Genomic DNA, 23,235 nt, shown 5'->3' on the forward strand with positions numbered 1-23,235 from the left:
TGCACATCTTGTAAGTCATAATATATTTTAGAAACAAAAACTGAATTCCCAAGATTTTTTAATTATAGTAATTGAGTTATGTTACCTGCATTTGAGAAATAGATGGTTAATATCAAGGGTATATAAGTGATATATTTTGCTATTAAATTTTAATTTTTACCCTTTGTAGAAGATGCTCAGATCCTGGTATAACGTGGACATTCTTGTTTTCTACATAGAATATTTAAAAAATGACCACACCAAACAAGACACCTCCTGGTGCTGACCCTAAGCAATTGGAAAGGACTGGAACAGTACGGGAAATTGGGTCACAAGCTGTTTGGTCACTCTCATCTTGCAAACCAGGTAAATCAAAACAAAACAAAAAAGTTGTTTGTAATAACTACTTAGAGTTTCCTTGCATGCTAGACTGATTTTAATATTCTTTTTTGTTTAGATGCTTGATTTTAATTCTAAAATAAATTTAATTGAGTTTTCATTTGTTATATATCTGTTCCCAATTGCTTTACTAATATCCACTTCGTATTTCATAAGGTCTCTTTTATCCTCCTCTATCTCTGCAATGATTTAGTTATTTGGTGAGCATTTTTTGTTGGCTGTTTCCTAGATGGGGTAAGTGGGTGATACATTTTTTGAGTAATTTGGTATTCCTAAATAATTTTATTTTACTCTTGGTTGGGATAGAATTTTTGGGTGGCAGTCCTTTTCTCAAAAATTTGTGGGAACTATTTCAGCATTTCCTTTTTGTTACAAATAAGAAGGCTTAAGCTTATCTCTCTTTTTTTCTAAGTGACTTGTTCTTTCTTTCTGGAAAGCATTTAAACTTTTTCTACTCTTAAAGTTTAAGACTTTTGCCAGGATATGCCAAGATACATGTGTATCTTTTCTCATCTGTCTAACTTATAATTTGATGGACACTTTCAATCTGTAGACTTAAGCTCAGAGAAAGTTTTTTAGCTTAAGGAACTTTAATTATAATGTTATTGGTTTAATTGTCACTTTTCCTTTGGAAACTTGTTATTTACACATTAAGACTCCTATAGCAATATTCCTAAGCAAACCTCTTTTTTTCCCCTCAAGATTCCTTTAGCTCTCTTTTTATAAGTAATTTTTGAGGTATAGTGTATTTACAATAAAACTTGTCCTTTTTAGGTGTATAGTTGTATGAATTTTAACAAACACATATGATCGTATAACCACCATCACAATCAAATATAGAATATTTCCATTATCCAAAGAAATTCCTTCATGCCCTTTTGTAGTCAGTTTTCTGCCCCCTTCCCAGCTCCTGACAACCTTTGATCTGTTTTGTATCCCTTTGGTTATGCCTTTCCCAGAGTGTAACACATCATACTGTATGTAGCTTTTTGGCTCTGGCTCTTTCACTTAGTATTTGTGATTTTTTTCTATGCTGTTCCGTATATCCGTAGTTTGTTCCTTTTTATTGCTGATTACTATTCCACTGTATGGATGTACTATAGTTTATCTACTCACCAGTTAACGGATATTTAGGTTTGTGGTAACCAGCTTCCAAAATGGTCCCAGTGATCCTTATCTCCTGGTATTCGTGCCCTTGTGTTGACCTCTCCTGCACTGTCAGGATTGGTGTCTGGAACTAGTAGAATATGGCAGAAGTGATAGTGTGTGATTTCTGAGATTAGATTGATAAAAGACATTGTTACTGTGCCTTGTTCTTGTTTGGATCACTCACTCGGGGAAGCCAGCTGCCATTTTGTGAGGAAACAATGGGCGCCGTGGAAAGGTGTGTGTGGCAAGGCACTCTGGCCTCCTGACAGTAGCCCATGAGGAACTGAGCCTCTTGTCAACAGCATATGAGCAAGCCATCTTAGAATGGATCCTCCAGCCCCAGTCAAGATTTCAGATAATTCCTTCAGCTAACTTGACTGCAAACTCCTGAACATCCTTGAGCCAAAGTGCTCAATCAAGCTTCTCCCAACTTTCTATCTCATAGAAATTGTGAAATAATGCATGTTTGGTGTTTTAAACTGCTGTTTTGGGGTAATTGTAATGCAGCAATAGTTAACCAAGATTGTTTCCCATACTAGGTGATTATGGATAGAGCTGCTGTAAGCATTCATGTACACATTTTTGTGTGGGCGTATGTTTTCTTTTTTGGGGTAAATACTTAGGAGTAAAATTCTGTAGAATTTGTAGGAGTAGAATTTGTTTTTATTTCTTCATTCCCAATCTATACCTTTTATTTCCTTTTCCTGTCTTACTGTGTTAGGTAAGACTTCCAATATGATATTGCAGGGGAATGGTGAGAAGGGACATCCTTCTTATTCCTGACCTCAAGGGGAAAGCTCTTAGGTTCTCACCATGAAGTATGGTGTTAGCCGTCGGCTTTTTCATGGATAGATAAAGTTGAGGAGTTTCCTTTCTATTCTTAGTTTGCTGATAAATTTCATGTGAATGGATGTTGGATTTTGTCAAATGCTTTCTCTATTGATATATATTTTTTTCTTCTTTAGCCTGTTGATATGGAGGATTACATTAATTAATTTTGGAATGTTGAACCAGCTTTGCATGCCTGGAATAAATCCTACTTAGTTGTGGTATATAATTCTTTTTATATATGGTTTCTATTTGCTAGTATTTTCTTGAGGATTTTTGTATTTGTGTTCGTGAGAGATACTGTTCTTTCACTTTCTTTGTAATGTCTTTTCTGGTTTTGGTATTAGATAATGCTGCCCTAATGGAATGAGTTAGAAAATATTTACTCTGTTCTGTTTTTTGGAAGAGATTGTAGAGAATTTGTATCATTTCTTCCTTACATGTTTGATAGAAGTCACTAGTGAAACACCTAGCCCTGATGATTTCTTTTGGAAGGTTATTAATTTTTTTTTTTTTAAGATTTTATTATTTGAGAGAGAGAGAATGAGATATAGAGAACATGAGAGGGAAGAGGGTCAGAGGGAGAAGCAGACTCCCTGCCAAGCAGGGAGCCCAATGTGGGACTCGATCCCAGGACTCCAGGATCATGACCTGAGCTGAAGGCAGTCGCTTAACCAACTGAGCCACCCAGGCGCCCTGGAAGGTTATTAATTTTTTATTCAATTTCTGTAATAGATGTAGGACTATTCAGATTATTTCTCCTTGTGTGAATTTTGTTGGATTGTGTCTTTCAGGGAATTGGGTCCATTTTATTGAAGATACTAAATTTGTGGGAATAGAATTGTCCATAATACTCTTTTATGTTCCTTTCTATTATCCATGGAATTAGTAGGGATGGCCCCTCTTTTGTTTCTGATATCAGTAATTTGTGTCTTCTCTCTTTTTTTCTTGGTTAGCCAGGCTAGAGGTTTATTGATTTTGATCCTGACCTTTTCAAAAAAAATAGCTTGTGGTTTCAGTGACTTCTTCTCTTTTAACTTACCTGTTTTCAGTTTCATTGATTTCTGTTCTGATTTTTATTATTTCTTCTGCTTATTTTGGGTTTACTTTGCTCTCCTTTTTCTTGTTTTTTAAGGTGAAAGCTTAGATTACTGATTCTAAATCTCTCTTCTTTTTTAACATACATACTCCATGCTATAAATTTCTCTGTAAGCACTGCTGTCACTGTATTCTACAATTTCTGGTAATTTTAATTTTTTCATTCAGTTTCAAATATTTTACAGTTTCTTTTGATACTTCTTCCTTGATTCGTAAGTTGTTTAATCTCCAAATATTTTGGATTTTCCAGTTATCTTTCTGTTAGTGATTTCTTGTTTAATTCTATTGTGTTCTGAAAGCATATTTTGTGATTTCTTTTAAATTGTTTATATATGATTTATAGGCCAGAATGTGGCCCATTTTTGTGAACATTATACATAAGCATGACAGGAATAGTGTATTCTTGAGAAGCTTTTATATTCTTTTGTCACCGGATAAACTAATCTATAAATGTTAATTTGATCAAGCTGATGGTGCTATTCTGTTCAACTGATTTACTGATTTTCTGCCTGGGATAAAGGCTAAGATTCAGAATTTAAAATTGTTTAGGTATCCTTGTTTTTTTTTATTTTTTTAAGATTTTATTTATTTATTTGACAGAGAGAGATAGTGAGAGCAGGAACATAAGCAGGGGGAGTTGGGAGAGGGAGAAGCAGGCTTCCTGTCAAGCAGGAAGCCCGATACGGGGCTCCATCCCAGGACTCTGGGATCATGACCTGAGCCAAAGGCAGACGCTTAACGACTGAGCCACCCAGGTGCCCCAGGTATCTTGTTTTTGTTTGCCTTGTTATTTTTGGATTTCCTTAGAGACTAATTAAATGGAGTATAAGTTTATAGTTCTTTGGATTGTAATCTCCTGGTATTATATAGGAGCCCTATTGATACCGTGGTAAGTTGTAGGGGGAACAGAAGTGTTCTATAATCCCGTGACTAGATCTTAGTCTTTTAGTGGGCCTGTGTCTATGGCTATGACCTTTACAGGTGCTTCTCACTCCCCCACCCCCTAACTTATGTGAGAGACAGAAAGGCTGGAGGAGTCTAGAGTTGGGTATTTTCCTTCCCCCATGTCAGTTAGGCTCTAGTAAAAGCCATGTTGGTTAGACTCTAAAGTGGTTTTCCTAAAAGTCAGGTCTTTGTTAAAGAGAGCAGAATGCTCTGGGTGTATTTCACAATGATTACTTTCCCTCCTCCCTCTGCAGGAAGCACTGGAGAATTTTCTTTGATCTTTACCCTGAAGGGAACCTGATGGGGCTCCTAGGTAAAATTCATGAAGAGGTAAAGCTCTTTTTAAGGTAGGGCTTCTAGGAGTTTTTATCTCAACCTCGTCCATACTCAGTGGCCAGCAATTAGTCAGTTAGCAATTACTCTTTAAGTTTTCCTACCAGTTGCTGCTTCTGGTAAGCTGTGATTCTCTGTATTCACCTGTTTCTTCAGTTTCCTGGGTGGTGGTTTGCCCTGTGACCTCAATTCTCTGTTGGACCTAAGAAGTATTACTGGTTTTCATTTAGTTAGCTTTTTTGTTGTTGTTGTGAGGATGAGGGTGATACTTTCCAAGTTCTTTACGTGTCAGACTGGAAGCTGGAAGTTGTTCCTTTTCCTTTTAAACTATATATATATCTTTATATTTGAAGTGGATTTCTTATAGACAGCATTGGGTCTTGGTTTTTAATTTAATCTGATATTCTTTATCTTTTCATTGGGAGTGTTTAGATCATTTACACTTTATGTATTGATACCATTAGATTTAATAATACTGTCTTGGAATTTGTTTTCTTTTTTTCTTGTTGATTTTTTTTCCCTCCTTCTCTGTTTTTGGATATACTCAGTATGTTTTATGATTCTGTTTTATCTTCACTGTTGACTTGTTGGTTATATATCCTTTTTGAAATTTTTGAGTGGTTGCCCTAAGGATTACAATATGTATCTTTAATTTTCACAGTTTACCTTCAAGTAGTAGTACACCACCATAGATATGGTGTATGACTCCTTCAGCAGTATACTTCCAGTTTCTCCACCCAGTCCTTTATGCCATTTGTGTCATACATTTTATTTTGGATATTTTTTTAAATTTTTTATTGTTATGTTAATCACCATATATTACATCATTTGTTTTGGTGTAGTGTTCCATGATTCATTGTTTGTTCATAACACCCAGTGCTCCATGCAGAATGTGCCCTCTTTAATACCCATCACCAGGCTAACCCATCCCCCTACCCTCCTCCCCTCTAGAACCCTCAGTTTGTTTTTCAGAGTCCATCATCTCTCCTGGTTCGTCTCCCCCTCTGACTTACTCCTCTTCATTCTTCTTCTCCTGCTATCTTCTTTTTCTTTTTTTTCTTAAAATTTATTTTGGATATTTTAAGCTGCAGAATATATTGTTGCTATTTTTGTTTTAAATGGTAAATTATCGTTTGGAGCAATTAAAAATTAAAAAAATGCTTTTTATGTTTACATTAATTTTTTTCGATTTTAGGAACTTAATTTCTTTGAATAGACCCAGTTCTTCTATCTGGTATCATATTCCTCCTACCTGAAGAACTTTTTTTTTTTTTTAAGTTTTTTTTTTTTTTTTAAAGATTTTAATTTTTTTACAGAGAGAGAGAGCACAAGCAGGGGGATCGGCAAGTGGAGGGAGAGGGAGAAGCAGGCTTCCCGCTGAGCAAGGAGCCTGACGTGGGGCTCAATCCCGGGACCCTGGGATCATGACCTGAGCCGAAGGCAGATGCTTAACCATCTGAGCCACCCAGGCGCCCCTTTTTTTTTTAAGTTTTTTATTTATTTGTCAGGGAGAGGGGAGAGAGCACAAGCAGGGAGAATGGCAGATAGAGTGAGAAGCAGGATCCCTGACGTGGGACTTGATTCCAGGATTCCAGGATCATGACCTGAGCCGAAGGCAGATGCTTAACGACTGCCATCCAGGTGCCCCTGTTTTTCATTTTTTTTTTTAAAGATTTTACTTATTTATTTCAGAGAGAGAGAGTGAGCAAGTGAGCATGTGTGCTCAAGTAGGGGGAGGCGCAGAGGGAGAGAAAGAATCTCAAAAAGATTTGGTGCTGAGTGCAGAGCCTGACATGGGTCTTGATCTCATGAACCTGAGATCATGACCTGAGCCACAATCAAGAGTCAGACGTTTGACCGACTGAGCCACCCAGTCGCCCTAGTCATACTTATTTAAAGTCCCTGTCCAGTAGTTCCAACATTTGGGTCATATCTCAGTGTATTTCTATTGATTGCCTTGTCTTTTGGTAATGTTTGCTTTTCTTGTATGTTTAAGGGTTATAATCTTTTATTGAAAGCCAAATATCTTTTTTTTTTAAAGATTTTATTTATTTATTTGTCAGGGAGAGAGAGAGAGAGACAGAAAGCACAAGCAGGGGGAGTGGCAGGCAGAGGGAGAAGCAGGCTCCCCGCTGAGCAGGGAGCCCGATGTGGGACTCGATCCCAGGACCCTGGGATCATGACTCAACTGACTGAGTCACCCAGGCATCCCGAAAGCCAAATATCTTGTTAGTAGATACTGGGAGGAATGGATGTTACACTTTGAAATGCGTACCTCTTTTCTACTATTGGTCCTTTATTAGGAGTTGACCTGGTTTTTTTGTTTGTTTTGTTTTTTTGGTTTGTTTACCTTCAGTATCTCACAGGGTTCAAATTCGTCTGAATATGTCCAGTGCTTATGATGGGGGCTGTTGTGCCAGAGGAGGTGTTTTTTTGTTTTGTTTTTGTTTTTGTTTTAATTCCAGTTAGTTAACATATAGTGTAATATTAGTTTCAGGTGTACAGTATAGTGATTCAACACTTCCATATATCACCTGGTGTTCATCACAACAAGTGCACTCCTTCATTCCCATCACCTATTTCACCCCTCCCCCTGGTAACCATCAGTTTGTTCTCTGTAGTTAAGAGTGTTTCTTGGCTTGCCACTTGCTCTTTTTTTCCCCTTTGCTTGTTTGTATTTCTTAAATTCCACGTATGTGTGAATTCATATGGTATTTGCCTTTCTCTGACTGACTTAATGTCATTTAGCATAATACTCTCTAGCTCTATCCATGGTAGTTGCAAATGTCAAGATTTCATTTTTTTACGGCTGAGTAATATTCCATTTTGTGTGTGGATGTGTGTGTGTGTATATACACACAGACACCACATCTTCTTTTTTATTTTAAGATTTTATTTGTTTGAGAGAGAGTGAACACACATGCACACAAGCAGGGGGAGGAGCAGAGGGAGAGGGAGAAGCAGACTCCCCACTGAGCAGGGAGCCTGATGTGAGGCTGGAGTCTGATGTGAGGCTCATTCCCTGGAGTTTGGGATCATGACCTGAGCTGAAGGCAGATGCTTAACCGACTGAGGCACCCAGGCACTCCGACACCACCTCTTCTTTATCCATTCATCAGTTGCTGGACACTTGGGCTGTTTCCATAATTTGGCTATTGTGGGTAATGCTACTATAAACATTGGAGTGCATATATCTCTTTGAATTAGTATTTTTTTCTTTGGATAAATACCTAGTAGTGCAATTGCTAGATCAAAGGGTAGTTCTATTTTTAATTTTTTTGAGGAACTTCCATACTGTTTTCCCTAGTGGCTGCATCAGTTTGCATTCCCACCAGCAGTGCAGAAGGGTTCCCCTTTTTCCACATCCTTTCCAGTACCTCTTATTTCTTGTGTTGTTGATTTTAGCCATTCTGACAGGTTTGAGGTGATATTTCATTGTAGTTTTGATTTGTATTTCCCTGATGATCGGTGACATTGAGCATCTTTCATGTGTCTGTTGGCTATACGTCTTCTTTGGAAAAGTGTCTATTCATGTTTTCTGCCCATTTTTAATTGGATTATTCATTTTTGGGTGTTGAATTTACAAGTTCTTTACATATTTTGGATACTAACCATTTATCTGATGTCATTTGCAAATATCTTCTCCCATTCTGTAGATGTGTTGATTTTCGTTGTGTTGATTGTTGTGTTGTGTTTAGTTGCATTGATTGTTTCCTTCACTGTGCAGAAGCTTTTTATTTTGATGAAGTCCCAATAGTTTATTTTTGCTTTTGTTTCCCTTGCCTCAGGAGACATATCTAGAAGGAAGTTGCTATGGTTGATGTCAAAGAGGTTACTGCCTGTGTTCTCCAACCAGAGGAGTTTTTTTTAATGTTCCTCTATTTTCAGTTTTCAGCTATCTCTGTACGCCTGTGCTTCTGAGTGTGTCTCTTCATGCTTTTGCCTTGCCTTCAGCAGTAGAATGCTGTGCCTTGTCACTCAGTGCAAGGGATGAGAGGCAGGGCTTCTCTGTTTTCCTGGTCCAGCTATGATCTTAATCCTTGTGTGCCTGGCCTCCAAGGTAGGACTTTCTCAGCATTTTGGTCCCTCCTACCTATGATAGCCAAAGTCTGCCTTGGATCTGTGGCTGGTCTTTTGTGGGAGAATTTTCTGCTCTATCTCTCCCCACCCCGCCCCAGAGGAAGGACTGTTTCCTGCATCTACCCCAGGTGTAGAGGGTTTTTTCTTTTAATCTTCTCCCAGCAAAGAAGGGTCTGTCCTGGAGTCAGTAGGTTTGATGTTCATCCTCTAGCAGCTTAAGTCCTTTGTTCTGTTGGAGAGAAGGGTTTGGGAAGGAGGGTGGGTCTTTTTGCTTTTCCTGCAGTTGTGGTCAGTTCCTTTCTTCATGTATTTACCATTGAAGTACGCTTTCTAGTCTCCTGCTCTCCTCCAAATCTTTCTGTTCCATATACAGTGAAGGTCCTTGGAAAAGAGTCTGAGAGTCAGTGTGAGTTCCCCTTATATTTGGGACTACCAGCGTTGCTGTACTTTTATGCTAGCCCACACTTGGCCTTTAACAGTTTGTTTAGCAAGTTCTACCTAATATTTTATGTGTTTATTTGGCCGCTGTTCCTCCTCCCATGCTCTACTACAATTGGGACAGGCTATATATCGTTTTTTTCTCCTGAGGTTCAGAGTTGCCCCTTCTTGGATTTTAGGCTTTTTGGTTGCTGTATTTTTTCAAGCTCTTGTGTTTTCAAGAAAAATTATGAGTTTGTGGTTTATGTAGCGTCTTCTAGTTTGAATGGGAGTGATGCCTTTTTCCACCTTCCTACGTCCTGGACTGCTTCAGAAGTTTCTAATATTCTTTATACTATAAAATAGTTCTGTGAATTTGCTCACATTGAACACCTCCCGTTGCTTGATTTAGTAGCATAATTCAACTGGTACCTTACGGTATTAGTAATAGGGTGTAAATCGGTCTCAGTTCATATCCTTTTATGCTGTGGATTTTGCACAGGGCAGCACATCACTGGCTCCCTGAAGATGCCCCACAGCTCTGACATCTTGGAGGTACAGAATCAAACAGTAGTTCCCCCTGCCATTAGAGTGGTGGGATCACTACAAAATGTGTTAAGTATGAAAATCATGCAGTTCATCAGTGTTAGGTCATACATTGTACTTCCATCACCTTGGGTCCCTCTGTGAACTATCATTAGGTGATTATCATTTTATACAAAAAGAGTGAATGACTGCTCTTTATTAATGAGAAACAGGATGAGAAGGTTGTTTAACCTTTGCTTCTCTGTGGTCAGATATTTTTCTTTTCTAGGCAGCAGATAATTGCTAAAGTCTGTAATACTGTTAGAGAGTAAAAGATAAAAAAGAATCTTTACTATCGAGTTCACAATCTAGTGGAGGAATTATAGCTTTAAACTACTCATTATTATGCAGTATAATAATTTATAACTATTATTTAGTGCTTACTAAATGACAGGTCCTGTTTTAAGTACTTTACATGTGTATGCAGTACATATTGTTATTTTTATCATTTTCTAAACGAGGAAACTGTAATACAGAAAGATTAAGTAATTTGGCAATGATCACATAATTAGTGGGAATGCTGTGACTCAAGGCAGTCAGGTTCCATGGTGTCATACTGCTTTCCACTAAATATGGGCTCAGTAGTGGCCCAGAGGAAAAAGTGATTGATTCTGCTTAACAGATCAGGGAAGGCTTCATGGAGATGCTTGTCCTTCATGATGGAACAAGAAGAGGATTTCACCAAATAAGGACATAAACGTAAGGGGCGCCTTGGTGGCTCAGATGGTTAAGTGTCTGCCTTCGGCTCAGGTCATGATCTCCAGGTCCTGGGATCAAGCCCAACAAGCCCCACGTCAGGCTCCCAGCTCAGCGGGGAGTCTGCTTCTCCTCTCCCTCTGCCTCTCCCCCTTCTCATGCTCTTTCTCTGTATCTTTTTGTCTCAAATGAATAAATAAAATCTTAAAAAAAAAAGACATAAAGGCAAGAGGAACAGTATGCACAAAGGTGTCGAGCTTAGACCAAACATAGCTCATTCAAAAATTTAAGTAAAACTAGAACAGAGGGAAGTGGCATAGGTGAAGCTAGCTAGTTAGGTAGAAGCCTGATCATAGAAGGCTTCGTTAAACAGTTGATACTTTATTGTACAGAGCCATTGAAAAATTTTAAGTAGCAGAGTAAAACACTTAGTGTTCACATTTGAGAAGTGTAGAGGATGGATTGAAGTGAAGCAAGGTTAAAAGAAATCATTTAGAGGACATGCAAGAATTCAGGTGAGAAGTGATGTAAGGAAGACTTTTAATAAACTTTCAAAATGTTCATAACTGTTGGAGGTACAAATTTACTTGCCTGTTACAGTGTGGTAGGTGGTATAGAGCTTTGCAAAATTATTCTGTCTTTGGAAATAGTGGTTCAATATTTCACTCAGATTAAAGTTGGAATGTATTTAGTAGATTCAGCTTAGTTGAAGACACATCACAAAACAATTCCACAATTCAGCACAATTGTCAGTCTCTGTCCAAGAGACTGGAAAAACTAAAGGTCAGATTTGTGTGACTACTAGCATTATAACACAATCTTATTACAATAACTTAATCATTTAATTTCATAAGCACTAAATTCATATCATCTTGAGAAACAAAATTAGGGGACAAAGAGGTAAATCTTCTGTGTTTGACTCCATATTTGATACTTTATAAGCCAACAAAAATAAGAATTTGGTGAGGCTGTATTTTGTGAACATCTGATCCATGACATATTTTCCACTCATTTCATATATTTTACCAAGACATTGCTTTTATGAATTAATTTTGAGAGGCATATTTGGATGCTCTTCTGTTTTTCTTAAAAAAAAAATCACTAAATTTTAATTTTTTTAAGTTCATGCCATACCTGACAATTGTGATCATTGAGTAACTTTCTGGTTAAATAGCAATATATGCTCTGGAGAAAATAAAACAGCAATATAATAAATAGATCAAGAAAGCCTTCTCTTGGAAAATGAAATTTGTGCTGAGATCTAAATGTTAAGAAGAATCCACTGTTCAAAGATTTCAGAGAAGAACCTTGCTGACACAGGAAACAGCTAGTTCAAAGGCTCTAAGCTAAATGGTTTGGAATGTTTGAGTTTCAGAAAGAAGTCTAGTGTGGCTAGAGGATGGCAGGTAAGGAAGAAAAGTGGTAGAAGATGAGTTTGGAGACATAATAAGACATGGGCCAAATTATGAATTCTGGTAGAATTTGGAGTTGAAGTAAAATTTGGATATGGAGTACAAACAGGTGCCACTGGAGATGTTAAGCAGGAAAGAGAGATGATCTGATACAGAGGCTTTTTTTTTTTAATTTCTATGGCAGAATTTATTGATTTACTTATTTATTCTTTGAGGGGGAAGGGGCAGAGAGGGAGAAGGAGAATCTTTTTTGTTGTTGTTGTTCTTAAAAAAAATCACCATGGCCACTGAGAATAATGACTGGTGGGAGAGTAATGGTGTAGACCAGTCAAGGAAAGACTAGTACAGTACCTTGTGTCAGATGATGTCGACTTGGCATAAGCTGATGGTGGTTGATATGGAGGGAGATGATGGCTTTGAGATGTATTTTTAGAGGTGGAAAACTCATGACTTACTAAAGGAAAGGAAAGATTCCAGGCTGACTCTTAGGTGTATGGCTGAATAACTCGGTATTATTTCCTAAGTGAGGTGGGGGGAAATAAATGGGTTTTGGTTCAAAAAAAAGTTATGATTCAGATACATTAATTTTGAGATTAGCATTCTAGTGCCGTATTTATTAGGCAATTGAGTATAGAAGCTTGGAGCTCTGGGGGAAGGTCTGGGGTGGAGACACAAAGTTGAGGGTTATCAATACATTGATGATATTCTAAGCCTCGGGACTGGATTGACTCCCCTAAGGAGAGATTGTATTCAGAAAAAAGAGTAAAGTCTCAGGGCACTTCAAGATGTAGAGATCTGGCAGAGCAGCAGGAATAAGAATCAGCAAAGGGAACTAAGAAGTAGCTGCTGAACTAGTTGGAAAACTAGGAGAGTGGGAGATCATGGATAGAAGAGAAGACAGTGTATCAAGAAGTTAGTTAATTCTTCATCTCTCTTTTTTTTTTCTTTCTTTTTTCTTAAATTGAAGTGTCCTTGACATGCAGTGTTATATTAGTTTCAGGTAGACACCATAATGTTTCGACAATTCTGTGTATTACATGATGCTCATTTCGGTAAGTGTAGTTACCATCTGTCAGCATACAGATATGTTATTACAATATTATTGACTACATTCCCTATGCTTTACTTTAATTTTACCCATGAGATCATGACCTAAGCCGAAATCACAAGTCAGATGCTTAACTGACTGAGCCATTTAGGTGCACCACCCCTTTTTTTTGACGAGTCTTGCTAAAGGTTTGTCAATTTTGTTATCTTTTTAGAGAACCAGCTCTTAGTTTCATTGATCTATTGTTTTTTAGCCCATTTCATTTATTTCTGCTTTGCTCTTTATTATTTCTTTCCTTCCACTGACTTTGGGCTTTGTTTTTCTTTTTTTAGTTCCTTTAGATTTAAGATGAGATTGTTTGAGACTTTCTTGTTTCTTGAGGCAGACCTGTATCTTTGTAAAGTTACCTTTTAGCTGCTGTTGCCATTTCCCAAATATTTTGAACTGCTGTGTTTCCATTTTTATTTGTCTCCAGGTATTTTTTGATTTCCTCTTTGATTTCTTTGTTGATCTCTTTGTGGTTTAGTAGCATGTTGTTTAGCCTTCTTGCTTTTGTGCATATTTCTTCATTTCTTTATTATAGCACTTAACACTTTATATTGTAATTTATCTGCTTAAGTTCCTCAGTGCTGGCCAGTAGAACATATTGGACTGTACAGTGAGGTAGCTGCTAGCTATGTGTGAGTACTTTAAATGTGACTAGTGTTGCTGAGGAATCAAATTTTAAATTTTATTTATTTTTAATTAGTTTAAATGTAAATAGTGATAGCATAGATAGTGCATTAGATAGATGAACTCCTCCACGGAGACCGCATGTTCTTTATCTTTGTGTCTTCAGAGTAAAGACAATGCCCTAGTTATAATAATGCCTTAGCAAGTGTAAGAATTTGTGTTAAAAGATATGTTTTAGGTGACAATGGCTGTTTTACTCCTAAAGGCAATCTAAGCTGGGCTAGTCAAATGTATCTCATCTATTGATGTGTTAGTCAGCTCTTGCTGCACTCATGGTGTGTAACAAACAACTGTAATCTCTCAGTGCTATATTATAATAACAAAACTTATTTCTTGCTTGGTTATGACTTGGCTCTAGGTTGTGAATTGGGTCCAGGCCTGCTCCATGTGTTCAGGCATGATGTCTTAGTGGGGTGCCAAAATTTAAAAGGCCAAGCCAGACCTTGCAAGCACATTTAAAACCTCTGTTTGGGGGTGCCTGGGTGGCTTGGTCGGTTGAGTGTTCAGCTTTTGATTTTGGCTTAGGTCATGATCTCGGGGTCCTGGGATGAGCCCTACATCAGGCTCCAAGCCTGGTTCAGAGTCTGCTTGTCCCTCTCTTTCCCTCTGCTTCTCCCCCAATTCATGTGCTCCCTCTCTCTCAGTCTCTCTCTCTCTCTCTCAAATAAATAAATAAAATCTTTAAAAATAAATTAAATTAAACCATTGTTTGTGTCACATTGATTCACATTGTGTTGACCAAAACAAGTCTTGGTTAAGCTCCAATATGACGAGTGCAGAATCAGTTTCTTCCCATGGAGGATGGGTAGAGAAGAGTGGCTATTTACTAAGCAATAACAGTAACTATAGGTGAATGCTGGTTTTCTTTTCCTTAGGGAAGTGGTTCTCATCTGGGGATGATTTTGCCCCATAGGAGACATTTGGTAATGTCTGCAGATGTTTTTGATTGATACAACTGCTGGCATGGGGAGGATTGTGACTGACAGCTAGTGGATAGAGGCCAAAGATGCTGCTAAATATCCTGTAATGCACAGGGCATCCCCTGCCCCTGAAAGAATTATCCAGTGCACACTATCATTAGTGCCCAGGTTGAGAGGACTTGCCATAAAATAGTAGTTCCAAAATTTTAGCATGCATCAGAATCACCTATAGGATTTATTAAAATACAGACTCTCAAAGGGGTTAACTCTGAAAGTTTCTGATGTAGTTCTAGAATTCCTAAATTCCCAGATGATAATGATGCTGCTGGTCCAGGGACCATACTGTGAGAACCACTGCTTTAAGAATCAGTACATCATACAAAAGTTTTTTTCTGGATAATATCATTTGTGTGCTTTATCATGGTACCTGTTAAAGCACTTATCACAAATTGGTCTTTCAGTTCTTTCGTTTGGGCTAGAAGAATCGAGGTATAATACTGAGTGGGAAGCTTTGGAAAAGAAGTTTACTCTATGAGTCATGGCATCGGCACATAAACATATGTTTATAAAATGTTCTGTTTGTGAGATATATTTTGAAGAAGTAGAAGCTGATAATCATACTTAGTACTCCAGAGGTAAAGATTTAGACTGATTGGTTCTTGACGAGATTGCAGAGATTGCACCTACTTAGTTGTACTGTTGTAGTTTCCTAAGCAGTATCTCAGAAACAAATTTAAAATGATTAGTCTTGAGTTACAGGACATCTCTTATTCTGGATAAGTTATTCAGGTTTTTTGTTTAATGTTTATTTTGCTTGTTAAGAACAAACACCATCTTATGAAATTCTTTGAGCTCACACAGGTAAAACTGTGAAATGAAGAGAAAAAAACTAGCTAAATAGCTAAAATAAAGTTAGTGTCAAAAGGTCTTTTAATCATAGAACATTTAATGGTGGAGCTCTTAAGGAAAAGTCGTATAACTGAGTTATCTTCTTTTAGGGAGCTCATAAGCTGGTAAGAAGAAAAAGGTATTTAAAACTTAAGAACTCTTTATATTGGTAGCAAAACAACTTTTTATCTTATAACTTGCAGAAGTAAATATTCTGGATTAGCCCTAAAAATAATGTATAAAGAAAGAACAGAAGCATGGTCTAAGGTAGCACTGTCAATAGGAGTGTAATGCAAGTGCATGTGTAATTTGAATTTTTCTAGTAGCTACATTAAAAAGGATAAATTGGTGAAATTAGTTGTAATATGTTTTTAAACCAATATAAGTAGACTTATTATTAATGAGATATTTTGTATTTCTTACTAGTCTTTAAAAACCAATGTGTATAGCAAATTTAAAGTTGAACTAGCTATATTTCAAGTGTTCAGTAGCCACATGTGGCTAGTGGCTACCATATTGTACAGCACAGATCTAAGAGTTACAGAGTGAGTAATGGAGGAGCTCAGTTTTTGTATTTTAAGAAGATTTTCTTTGGGGCAATAGAAAGCTATTTTTTGAACATTTGCCTTGGTCACAGTCTGAATTCAGACCATCATCACTTGCAATGGCTTACCATGGCTTTCTCCCTTCCTGGCATTGAAGAATCTATCTGAAGACCCTGATCTGATTATTTCCTGATCATATGACTTACCTACTAAAAATTCTTCAGTAGGTTGGTTTATTTTTCAAGACAATTTATACTTCATCTCTTAGTGCACTAGTCTGTATGATCTGACTCCTTTCATATGTCTCTGACTCATTTCCTGATTTAATCCAATGTGTATAGCCTTAGCTTCCAAAAGGACCTACCTTTGTTTCTGATAGATTCCACTTTTCTTTTCCCATGCCATTACATGTTTTTCTCTTTACTGAATGCTCTTTAACCTTGCTCTTCTACCTCTTTACCTAGCTAACTCCTATTACTACTTCAGAATACAATGCAAAAATTATTTTCTCTGGGAAAACCCCTCTCATTCACTAGTATATACTGTAAAGGCAGCATGTGCAAATTTAAGATACAAATCGCAGACTGGGGAGAGCATATTTGGATCACGTGGAACAGACATGGGGTTAATATCTATAATAGAAGAGTTATAAAGCAATAAAAAGACCAAAGTACAGTGAAAATATAGGAGATTATGAATAGGTATTTTCTATGAGAAAAAATATAAATGGTCAATGAAAGTTTGAAATCTAATTTTTCACCTATCAGGTTAGTAAATATGTGAAAGAATGATTGCATTTTAACATGAGTACACAGCAGAGCTGTCCAACAGAAATTAAAGCAAACCACATATGTAATTTAAAATTACCTAGTACCCATATTAAAATTAAAAAAGGTACAATTAACTTTCATAATTTATTTTGTCTCAGTATGTCCGAAATGATTTTAATATCTAATCAATATAAAAACTTATTAAATAGGGGCGCCTGGGTGGCTCAGTCGTTAAGCGTCTGCCTTCGGCTCAGGTCATGGTCTCAGTGTCCTGGGATGGAGCCCCGTGTCGGGCTCCCTGCTCAGCGGGAAGTCTGCTTCTCCCTCTCCCATTCCCCCTGCTTGTGTTCCCGCTCTCGCTGTCTCTCTCTGTCAAATAAATAAATAAAATCTTAAAAAAAAACCTTATTAAATAGATACTTAATGTCTTTATACTATGTCTTCAAAACCTAGTGTAAAGATTTCAGAATACCCTAATTTTTACTAGTTATGTAGAGGAATAGGTGTTTTTGTACATTATTGGTAAAGATGCATTTTGGAGGAGAATTTGGCAATATTTATCAAATTAAAAATTTAAATCACCCAGGGTTCTATTCCTAGAAATCCATCCTCCAGAAATACTAATATGCACTTAAAGATTATAGATAGGTAGATGTTTACTGCAGTGTTGTTTTAACAGGAAAACATTGGAAACAGCCTAAATGTCCTCTAGGGTTTTCGTTAAATAATTATGATATTTCCAGGCAGCGAGATACTGTATAACTTTTAAAAAATGTGGGAGCTGTTTAGGTTAACTGAGTTTTTATATGGGTTAAATAAATATTAATATAATCATGTAAGATACTTAGAATGTGTCTGGCCCATAGTAAATGTGATATCAGTGTTTGCTGCTATTATTATTAATATTATTATTGATACTGAAGAATCTTCTAGATATGTTAAGTGAAAAAGAAATGCAAAGTGTAGAACTTTGTAAGGTATGCCATTATTTGTGTAGAGGGGAAAAAAGATATATGCATTTGCTTATATATGTGTATAGTATCTGTGAAACAGTATGTAAAAAACTGATAATACTGATTATATTTGGAGAGGGAAACTAGATAGTGGGAGGGGGAATAGAGACTTTCCACAATGTTCTTTTTTCTACCTTTGGAATTTGATCCATAATGAATATAGTACTTAGTGAAAAAATTAAAATGTAAATTAAATTTATTTCTCTTAAATATTTTTGAGAAATCCATACTTTACCATTAAGTTATTTCTATAATTAGTATGAATTATATTGATTTTAATCAAGAAAAAATAATACAGGATATTTTTACTTCAGTTATGTAGAATGGCTAGATGATATGAGATTCTGGGCAAATCTAATTTTTGATTAATCAGAAACATTTGGTTTCAAAGTGTGTATGACTTTTGAAAATATTTCTAAGTTGTCCTTCTTGTTGCCATAAGAAAGATATATGGCATATTGGACTTAATAAAATCTGATTTTGCAGGACATGAGGATCATTCTTACTACCACCTTATAGAAAGTGTAAGAAACTGGGTTTGAATATGTGCTGTCTTTAGAGTATATTTAGAAGACATTCTTTAAAAATTAAAGCCAACAACCGAGAACACTTGCCCTAATATAAACTTCTCTGTGCATATTCTAAGAGTTGAGGTCTGGTGAAGAGGATGGAAGAATTCTAGTTAATTTAAATTTTACAGTATTGACCATCCTATCTATCACATTTTCTAGACAAATGTGAATTTTATATTTGGAATATATAGCTCTTTCTTGTTCATGAAAACTTACTGTCACTTGTGTTTTAGGATTTGGAGTGGATCAATTACGAGATGACAATCTTGAGACTTATTGGCAATCAGATGGCTCCCAGCCTCATTTAGTAAACATCCAATTCAGGTAATACATTTTTGGATTTTTTGATTTGTGTAGGTTAACTGGACAAAGTGATCTATTTTATTTACATAAAATTGAAAGAAATATAGAAATTATAGCGAAATGCACTTAACTCTGGTTTTTATAAGCCTTGAGATTATTTTTCTATTCCTTTAGATTGTGTTTTAAGTTTTCTCAGTCTTGTCTTTTGTGAATTCTTTGTAATACTTTACACAGTTCCTTTTACATAGAGATTTCTTAAATGTACTTTTCATGTGATTTATTTTGGAAAAATATGCTTTGCTTATGACCCAAAGCAATGAATGCCTTCCTTAATGCATTGCATTAACTACAACTGGAGTGATAATAGTAAGTTCTTTAGGTATAGTCTATTCATGTAATTCTCAAATTTGTATTTCCATTTGGAAAAAAAATTATTTTAACCTAGAACCTCTAAGGACATTTTCAGGTTTGAAATGCTTACTTTCTCAGGGAAAGGAAAATTACCATATGGTTTTCAATTGCTTTGAATTTATTGAGATAGATGGAAACCAGCTAACTTGATTATCTTGCCCCACTTATATCATCTATTTTAACTTTTTTTTTTTAAAGATTTAATTTATTTATTTTGACAGAGAGAGAGACAGCGAGAGAGGGAACATAAGCAGGGGGAGTGGGAGAGGGAGAAGCAGGCTCTCCGCGGAGCAGGGAGCCCGATGCGGGGCTCGAACCCAGGACCCTGGGATCATGACCTGAGGCGAAGGCAGATGCTTAATGACTGAGCCACCCAGGCGCCCCTATTTTAACATTTTATAGCGTTGTATTTTTAGTTTGTTTTTCTTTTTAAAAAAGATTTTATTTTTAAGTAATCTCTACACCCAATGTGGGGCTTGAACCACAACCCCAAGATCAAGAGTTGCATGCTAAGTGCCATTTTAGTTTGTTTTTCTCACTGAGGGTACAGATCAACAAATTTCTTTTTTTGTTTTTTAAGATTTATTTATTTATTTATTATATTTTTTTAAGGTTTTATTTATCTATTTGACACAGAGAGACAAAGCGAGAAGAGGGAACACAAGCAAGGGGAGTGGGAGAGGGAGAAGCAGGCTCCCCGCCGAGCAGGAAGCCCGATGCGGGACTCAATCCCAGGACCCCGTGACCACGACCTGAGCCGAAGGCAGACACCCAACGACTGAGCCACCCAGGGGCCCAATTTATTTATTTGAAAGAGAGAGTGTGCAAGCGAGCACACAGAGGGAGAGGGAGAAGTAGACTCCCTGCTGAGCAGGGAGCCCATTGTGGGGCTTGATCCCAGGACCCTGGGATCATGACCTGAGTTGAAGGCAGATGCTTAACTGAGTGAGCCACCCAGGTGCCCCAGATCAGCAAATTTCTTATGAAAAAAACAGATAACAAGCATTTTACGCCTTCTGGGCTATCGGGTCTCTTTTGCGACTACTCAGGCCATTATTGCATGAAAGCAGCCATAGGCAATGCACACTGGCCAAACTTAACTATTCTAATTAAACTTTATCTTAAAGGGGTGCCTGGGTGGCTCAGTCATTAAGCATCTGCCTTCGGCTCAGGTCATGATCCCAGGATTCTGGGATCGAGTCCCGCATCAGGCTCCCTGCTCGGCAGGAAGCCTGCTTCTCCCTCTCCCACTCCCCCTGCTTGTGTTCCCTCTCTTGCTGTCTCTCTCTCTGTCAAATAAATAAATAAAATCTTTAAAAAAGTAAATAAACTTTATCTTAAAAAAGTAGGTGATGGGCAGAGTTCACCCATTGGGTAGTAGTATGCCAATTCTTGTCCTTGTGTACTAAATATGTATATACCAGAAATAAAAACAGCACCTTATATTTTTTAAAGACTTAAAATATCAGATACTTTGCTAAAATGCATTACCCGTTCATTTCATTTAACCTTTACAGCTATTTTTATCCTTATTATTTTATTTTATTTTATTTATTTTATTCTTATTTTTGCAAATTTCAAGAACCACCAGTTCTTTATTGGTGAAAACATGAATCCAAATGGCATGATTGCTCTGCTGGACTACCACGAAGATCGTGTGAACCCATATGTGATTTTCTTTAGGAATGGTTTAGAAATGGAAAAATGCTAACGAATTTGGCTATTACTTTGGGTGTGTCACCTGTTGTCATACCTGGCTGTTGCTTTTCATCCACACAACACCAGGACTTAGACAAATGGGGTGGATGTCATCTTGAGCTCTTCATTTATTTTGACCTTGACTTATTTGGAGCAGGGGCATTGTTTTGTTTTGTTTTAATTTTATTTTATTATGTTATGTTAATCACCATACATTACATCATTAGTTTTTGATGTAGTGTTCCATGATTCATTGTTTGTGTATAACACCCTGTGCCCCATGCAGTATGTGCCCTCTTTAATACCCATCACCAGGCCAACCCATCCCCCCATCCCCCTCCCCTGTAGAACCCTCAGTTTGTTTTTCAGAGTCCATCGTCTCTCATGGTTCTTCTCCCCCTCTGATTTCCCCTGCTTCATTCTTCCCCTCCTGCTGTCTTTTTTTTTTCTTAACATATATTGCATTATTTGTTTCAGAGGTACAGATCTGTGATTCAACAGTCTTACACAATTCACAGCGCTCTCCATAGCACATACCCTCCCAATGTCTATCACCCAGCCACCCCATCCCTCCCACCCCCCACCACTCCAGCAGCCAATCTCGTACTTAAAGAAGAGTTCCAAGTACAGTACAGTTTTTTTCCCCCGAATTGTTTCAGAGTAAGTTGCTGATATATGTCTCAACTCTCCAGAATCCTTTCTGTATGTCATTCCTATAAAGAAAGACATTCTCCTACATAACCACAATACATCCTTAGGAAATTAACACTGATATATTTAATTCTACAGCCCCATTCCTGTTCTACCAATTGTGCCAGTAAAGTTGAATCACAGGTTGAATTTGGTTGTCCTTCTCTTTACTCTCCTTTAATCTGGAACATTTCTTCACTTTTTATTTGACTCGGCACTTTTGAAGATTATAGGCCAGTTATTTTAAAGAATGTCCCTTAATTTCCATTTCTTTGATCTTCACGAGTAACTTCAGATTATACATCTTTAGGAAAAGTAGCACAGAAGTGATGTTCTGTGCTTGTCATTCATTGTATCTTACTGTTTGGGATACATGATTTGCATTTTGTCCCATTACTGATGATGTTTACTTCTATTATATGATTAAGGTAGTATCTACCAAACTTCTCCATTGAAAAGTTTCTTTCATTTTATTCAAAATTATTAATATCAGCACGGACTCAGAGTTTACTGTTTTACTTACCTGCTTTAAATCTGTTATTATCATTTGTGTCAGTGCTCAAATTGCCTCAGATTTGGCCAGTGGGAGTCCCCTCCAGTTGACACTATTACCTTTTGATAGTCTCTGTGATTATTGAGCAATTTCTTTTGTTCTGGCACAATATTCTGTGCCCCATTTCTCTAAGATCGGGTGTATTGTAGTGGAGAATAATAGTTAAAAACCAGATCTTGTGAGATGCCTGGATGACTTGGCCGGTTAAGCATCTGACGCTTGATTTCGGCTCAGGTTGTGGTCTCAGGCTTGTGAGATTGAGCCCCACATCTGGCTCCCTGCTCAGCGGGGACTCTGCTCGAGTTTCTCTCTCTCCCTCTCCCCCTCCCCCCCTTGTGCACCCTCTCTCAAATAAATAGATCTAAAAAAGAGAGAGAGAAAGAAACCAGATTGATATATTGAGCACACCCAATACACCCGTTTTTGTATTGGGTGTGCTCATTGCTATGGGATGCTTCTATATCAGAGCCTTCTCAATAAGGGGATATAGGTACATAACATATATACATACATACATAAACATATTTACATCTGTATTTATTTCTCTGTCTTCATACATACACAGATCATAAATTCATACCGACACTTCCAATTCTAATCCAGAGTGAACAGGGTTTAGTCTAGTTTTTTCTCTTTCTATTGATAAACCCCTTCTTCATGAATGAGAACTTGGTTGGTTCTCTTATCCTTCCTTACTTATCTCATTAATCCCCCTGCATGGAAGCAGTCTTCCATTTCTCTCATTGTCCCCTCCCCGACAGGTACCCCTTCACCCCATCTAGGCTCTCAATCTGTCCTGTGCTGTTGTCTTTTCACTCTCTCTGTACTTCCCTATTTGCAGATAACCTGGTCTGGGCCCTGGCATCTTAACATCAGTCACTCCCTTGTGTGGGATGTTCTCTTCAGCTCACTTGGGCTTTGATGTTGCATGCCAGGCCACTTTTCTAACCCTTCTTGGCTCCAGAACTTCACTGCATGGTATAAATGCCCTCTTTTATCCCCCTTTGGGCTTGACACTCCGTAATAGGCTATCTTACAACGTAGATGACTTCTCACTCCACAAAGGCTCTTATATGCTGCATTGGCCCACCTTGTAGTGTGGATGTCTTCATCACCCCACTCAGGCTCTAACACCCCATACCTGGCTGCTCTCCTCTTCAGAAGTTCTGCT

General features: G+C 37.3%; 1 protein-coding gene across 2 annotated transcripts in view; it reads left to right on the forward strand.

The window, feature by feature from the left end:
• Positions 1–23,235, forward strand: part of ANAPC10 (anaphase promoting complex subunit 10) — an 85,161-nt gene that overhangs the window by 2,611 nt on the left and 59,315 nt on the right. For both annotated transcript variants that reach the window (XM_028102345.2, XM_028102346.2), the window contains exons 2-3: positions 219–345; positions 18,643–18,733. In XM_028102345.2, the coding sequence (XP_027958146.1) occupies positions 231–345; positions 18,643–18,733 (206 nt within the window). In that variant the 5' untranslated portion in view covers positions 219–230. The remainder of the gene's footprint in view (positions 1–218; positions 346–18,642; positions 18,734–23,235) is intronic.

Source organism: Eumetopias jubatus, unplaced genomic scaffold (genome assembly GCF_037043125.1).
Source record: "Eumetopias jubatus isolate StellerSeaLion01/CBP00866 unplaced genomic scaffold, mEumJub1_p1.0 scaffold_2, whole genome shotgun sequence".
Lineage (NCBI taxonomy): Eukaryota > Metazoa > Chordata > Mammalia > Carnivora > Otariidae > Eumetopias > Eumetopias jubatus.